The 6000-nt window shown below is 48.8% G+C and overlaps 1 protein-coding gene across 4 annotated transcripts in view; it reads left to right on the plus strand.

Moving 5' to 3' along the window:
- MX1 (MX dynamin like GTPase 1) overlaps positions 1–4037 on the plus strand; it is a 35970-nt gene extending 31933 nt beyond the window's left edge. For all 4 annotated transcript variants that reach the window (XM_081574170.1, XM_081574169.1, XM_081574171.1 and 1 more), the window contains 2 exons: positions 217–456; positions 3442–4037. In XM_081574170.1, the coding sequence (XP_081430296.1) occupies positions 217–456; positions 3442–3672 (471 nt within the window). In that variant the 3' untranslated portion in view covers positions 3673–4037. The remainder of the gene's footprint in view (positions 1–216; positions 457–3441) is intronic.
- Positions 4038–6000: the final 1963 nt, after the last annotated feature.

A 6000-nucleotide genomic window follows, 5' to 3' on the forward strand; every position in this document is an offset into this window, starting at 1 on the left:
CTCAGGCTTCCTGGGAAATTCTGACCCTCAGCCCAGAATGGGAAGCCCCACTCTCTGCCCAGAGAAGCTGATGTGGGGACAGAAGGCTGCTCCAAAGCCACCAGCTCTTTTCTAGATGGCACCTGCTAGGGGTGGTCTTTGCAGTGGAGCTATCTTCCTGTGACCCAGTGATTTGTTTGTAGATGGAAATTCTGTTGTGTTTCTCTTTTGCTGTAGTCCAAAATTGAAGACATTCGATTAGAACAAGAAAAAGAAGCTGAGAAGTCCATCCGACTACATTTCCAAATGGAGCAGTTGGTCTACTGCCAGGACCAGGTGTACCGGCGTGCATTGCAACAGGTCAGAGAGAAGGAGGCAGAAGAAGAAAAGAACAAAAAACCAAACCATTTTCACCAATCCCAGGTCTCAGAGCCCTCCACAGCTGAGATCTTTCAACACCTGACCGCGTACCACCAGGTGAGTCTCGGAACAGTGCTTCTCATCCATTCTTTCTCTGAGAATGAAGAGCCTGTCTCTTCAGTCTTGTCTCTGTAAGGGGACTGCCAGCCCCATCTTTCAGCCGTTGGTAAGCCTCTTTAGGAGCAATTCGATCAGACATGAGAAGGGTTGTTACTTAGAGTCACTTGCATCTGGTTTGGGCTGGCTGTGTGGCCCCAGTCAAGTTATTTAACCTCTCTGAGCCTTAGCTTTCCTCTCTAAAAGGAGGTAAAGTGGTTACCTCCTCCTAGGGTTCTTGTGAATATTCAGCAGAAGTGTGGAAGGCAGTGATCACTGGCCCCAGAGAAGCTGCTGCTCACAGAGACTTGTATTTTGATTGCTACCCTACATTTTGGGCTTCCCAGGTGACACTAGTGGTAAAGAACCTGCCTGCCATTGCAGGAGATGTAAGAGACGTGGGTTCAATGCCTGGGTCAGGAAGATATCCTGGAGGAGGGCATGGCAACCTATTCCAGTATTCTTTCCTGGAGAATCCCATGGACAGGGGAGCCTGGAAGGCTACAGTTCATAGGGTCTCACAAGAGTTGGACATGACTGAGAAATGTAGCACATGCACCCAACATTTCAAATAACTTGAGGGTCCATCTAATACATCTGGGGAACGATGCACAATTCAGAGCCCAGGGGTATGTGGAAGTCTGGACAGGGAAACAAATGGCAACCTCCTGGTTTACCAGATGTCTCCATCACTTCAGGCAGAGTTTCCCACACCAACCATGCTCACACATCTCTAGGATCTTCTGGAGATGCAGATGTGGTGGGGGGTGGGCAGGTCTGAGATGGGGCACAATTCTGCATTACTGATGGGCTCCCAGAGGATGCCATGCTGCTGGGTAGGGATATACTCTGAGCAACAAAGCTCAAACGGTCAGACTCTGCAGACCCTGGGATGTGAAGCCAATAAAGGGCAAGGCAAGAGCAGCCCTGTGCCCCCTTGGTTTCTCCTGCAGCCAAGCTTACTCTCCAGTGCTGCATGGCAGAACCTTTGAGAATGAGTAATACACACACACACACACATACACATTAAAGTCTTCACCTGATTGGTTGAGGCCCACCCACATTCTTGAGGATGATCTCCTTTACTTACTTAAAGTTAACTGATTGGAGCTATTAACCACATCTACAAAATATCTCCACAGTAATACCTAGATAAGAGTTCCATTGAATAAGTGGATCTACAACCCAGTCAAGCTGACACATGAAACTGGCCATTATATCTGGGGAAAGGCTAGGGCTTGTTTTATATTGATAAGTATAAACAAAGGAACTGGCTTATGCAATTATGGAGGCTGGCTCATCAAGTCCAAGGTAGGTAGGACAAGCCATGCAGAAAGCCAGGCAGGTGCCGAATCTGCAGACCACAGGCCAAAGTCCTTCTTCCTCAGAAGAATTTCTACCTGCAATGGAGGAGTTAACACCTTTGTGCCTTTAAATTTCCTATCCAAGAACATCAGGAGACCCCTGAGGTTCCTTCTTAAATATCATTTTGAGGAGTCTCAGAAGTGTTTTAAAGTTCTCTTTCTGTAAGTGGTATACACACCTGGAGTTTATTCCTACATTTTTTCTCATCTTGGTACCTCCTATCAATGAGACTTTTCTTCCATGACATCTTGTTTGTTGATTTCTGTATGTTGTCTTACATTTGTTAACCATGCTGATTCTCTTAAACTGTCTGTGGTGGTTTTACATCTGTTTCTCCTGAGTTTTCCCAACAAACACTCATCCCTCTGCAGATAGTGGTGGTTTTATACTCTCCTTGCTCTTTCCAGTCTTATACCTCAAACTTTTCTTGCCCTATCTGGTCCCTTCAGCACAACTTGAAACCACAGTAGACCAGCAGACAGCCTTGCCTTGTCCTGACTTTAATGAGAACTCCCTACTTTTCCTACCAAGTATGATCCTCACTGGCTAAAGTCAAGGTGTTAGCAGGGCTCGGTGCCTTCTCGAGGGTCTAGAGGGAGAATCTCTTTCTTTGCCTAGTCAGGCAGAAACAAAGGGAAATAAGTAAAGCAAATTAATATTGGGTTGGCCAAAAAGTTCATTTGGGTATCTGCCTTTTTTTATTTATCTGATTAAATTTATTCTTCGGATATTTTTTTTTAATAGACCAAAAGGAAGCAGAGGACAGGTGGGTGAGGGGTGAGGTGGGAAGGGGGTATTGTTTCAGGAAGGACTCCCTCAGGAAGAGGGAGGAAGGAAAGTCGAAAGTGACTTCCAGCGTGCTTAGAACTCAGAGGGCTCCCTTCTGTGGCTTTTGATAGCCCACCTCCTTTTATGCTAAATAATTTCAGCCTTGATTTTTTTTTTTTAAAAAAAGAGGTTATAGAATCTTGTAGGCAGAGTTGTAAATAATTTTTAAATGTAGGTTTTTTTAAATTTATTTTTAATTGGAGGACAATTGCTTACAATGTCATGTTGATTTCTGCCATACAACAAGAATAATCTGTAAATACACATGTGTCCTCTCCCTCTTGAACCTCCCTCCCATTCGCTCACCGCCATCCTACTCCTCTAGGTTGTCACAGAGTACGGAGTTGAGCTCCATGTGTTATATAGCAACTTTCCGTTAGCTATCTATTTTACACATGGTAATGTATATGTTTAAACGGTACTCTCAATTTGTCCCACCCACAGACTGTGTCCACAAGTCTGTTCTCTGTAGTTTGTGTACTCAGTGCATTTACCTTCTTAGGGCACGTTTTGCCCTCTTCCATCAGCAATAACCATTTAGTGGTCAGGAGAGGCTGGTGGGAGCTCAGAGTCAGGGTTGGCCCCTAACCTGGTGCTGCTCAGACCACAGAGGATGCCGGCGGGTTTGAAACCCAAGCAGGGACTGTGCACCCCCAGGGTCTGGGTCCCTGCCGGGGTGCCATGGTGAAGTCAGGGTCTCCTGGCTGCCACGGCCCTTCACCCTCGTGTGAATTGTGCCTTCCTTCCTCGCAGGAGGTCAGCACCCGCATCTCCAGCCACATCCCCTTGATCATCCAGTTCTTCATGCTCCGGACATATGGCGAGCAGCTCAAGAAGAGCATGCTGCAGCTGCTACAGGACAAGGATCAGTACGACTGGCTGCTGAGGGAGCGCACCGACACCAGAGACAAGAGGAAGTTCCTGAAGGAGCGGCTGGAGCGGCTGTCCCGCGCGCGGCAGCGGCTCGCCAAGTTCCCGGGCTGAACCCGCCCTCCGTCCAGCCCCGGGTCTCCAGGGAGCGGACCGCCCGCAGCGCGCCCTTAGCTGCCTGGTTCCCAGATGCTCCCGTGGTCAGCCTGTAGCCGTAGTCTCTGCTGTCTCTTAGGGGATAAGCACACTGGCCTCAAGCGTCAGGTGATTTCCTTCGATGCTTCATGCCCACCCTGCCCCATCCCTGAACTCTCTCCACCCTTCTGTCAGCTACTGACCCCCACACAGCACTGTAGAAGGGTCATTCCAATTTCTGTGATAGCCTTTCACACTCCCTGTTTTAGGAGCGTGAGTGCCACACTTGTGAATGCATATAGAAGCCTATTTGTTTGATTTGTAGTAAACTTCTTTCTACCAGACATTTCTCTGACACTTTCTTTTTTAATGTTGGTTTTTTTATTGTTATTTTGGTTGCACTGGGTCTTCACTGCTGCACTCGGGCTTTCTCTAATGGTGGTGAGTGAGGGCTACTCTGTAGTTGTGCTATGGGGGCTTCTCATAGCTGTGGCTTCCCATTGTGGTGGCTTCTCTTGCGGTGCACAGGCTCTAGGGCACGTGGGCTTCAGTAGTTGCAACACATGGGCTGAGTAGTTGTGGTGCATGGGCTTCATTGCTCCATATCCTAGGCATATGGGATCTTCCCAGATCAAGGATCAAACCTGTGTCTCCTGCATTGGCAGGTGGATTCTTACCCACTGTGCCATCAGGAAGCCCTCTCGGACACCTTCTTTATTTGGGAGACATTTGAAAATGACAGCAGTTGGGAATCTGTGGAGCAATCAGTGGACACTAAGGCTGCCCTCTGTACTGGGTCAGGTCAGAAGGAACGGTTGAGCAAAAGAACGTGGTGGGTTAGAGAGAGGTCACTGCCCACCCCGGGGGGATTTTACAGCAGATGCTGTTCTGGTCTGGGAGGTGAGAAGGCAGAATATTAACCACGTGTTGTCCAGAAGGAGCACAGCAGGATCCCAACTGGCCTCCTTGGACTAGGCAGCCATGGGGACATGCAGACACCCAGCCAGAAAGGGAGTGGCTGCCTCACGAGCTGTCCACTTACTCCTAGGCCAAGCTGGACATCAGCTTGTTGGAAGAGATGGACTAGCTGCACTGCCTCCTCCCATCCAGCCCCTGCCCCACCCCCACCCTTGGCGCCTTCTGACACTCAGGATTCCACAATCCTCAAGGCTTGGGACAATGCAAGAATTTTTGTATAAGATTATTTATGTATTATTTTCTTGGGCTCCAAAATCACTGCAGATGGTGTCTGCAGTCATGAAATTACAAGACGCTTGCTCCTTGGAGGAAAAGCTATGACTAACCTAGACAGCCTTTTAAAAAGCAGAGACATTACTTTGCTGACAAAAGTCTGTATAGTCGAATCTATGGTTTTTCCAGTAGTCATATGTGGATGTGAGAGCTGGACCATAGAGAAGGCTGAGAGTCGAAGAATAGATGCTTTTGAGCCATGGTGTTGGAGAAGACTCTTGAAGAGTCCCTTGGACTGCAAGGAGATCCAACCAGTCAACCCTAAAGGAAATCAGTCCTGAATATTCGTTGGAAGGGCTGATGCTGAAGCTGAAACTCCAATACTTTGGCCACCTGATTCGAAGAGCTAACTCATTAGAAAAGACCCTGATGCTGAGAAAGATTGAAGGCAGGAGAAGAGGACGACAGAGGATGAGATGGTTGGATGGCATCACTGACTCAATGGACATGAGTTTGAGCAGGCTCCAAGAGGTGGTGGGGGACAGGGAGGCCTGGCATGCTGCAGTCCATGGGGTCGCAAAGAGATGGACACAACTGAGCAACTGAACAACATATGTACCAGAAGTGATGCTCTGAGACTTGGAGCTGCTGCCCCCTCGTGGCTGGCTGAGTAACTGCTCCAGTATCAGGCGTCCCAGTCCCCCAGGGCAGAATCTGCCTCGACCAGAAACCGAGGTGTCACTGTCTCCAAGGATTCTTCTTTGCTGTTGTTATAGTTTTCCTAGAGATTCCTAGACAGATGGGGGAAGAAAGCCGATAGTATTTCAGAGAACAGGAATTTCCTTGGGGGACAAGCCCGCTGAGGACTCACAAGGAGCTCGCTTTCCTTTCATCAGAAACAGCAGGTGTCCAGGAATCCTCAGATCTGTCCTGACTGGCCATCGTAGGGGAGAAGTACACTGTCTCCCCTCCTGTCGGTTGAGGAGTCAAGCAGAGGCAGCCCTGGAGTCCACTCTGTGTGTGTCCATCACTCAGGGGGCAGTGGGGCTCAGACAAGGGGTTGGACTGCCCCCCTTCCTCCAACTCCCATCTCCCCACCCCAGTCCCCCATCTCCG

Source organism: Giraffa tippelskirchi, chromosome 2 (assembly GCF_054371585.1).
Source record: "Giraffa tippelskirchi isolate mGirTip1 chromosome 2, T2T-mGirTip1v1.2.pri, whole genome shotgun sequence".
NCBI classification, from domain to species: Eukaryota; Metazoa; Chordata; class Mammalia; order Artiodactyla; family Giraffidae; genus Giraffa; species Giraffa tippelskirchi.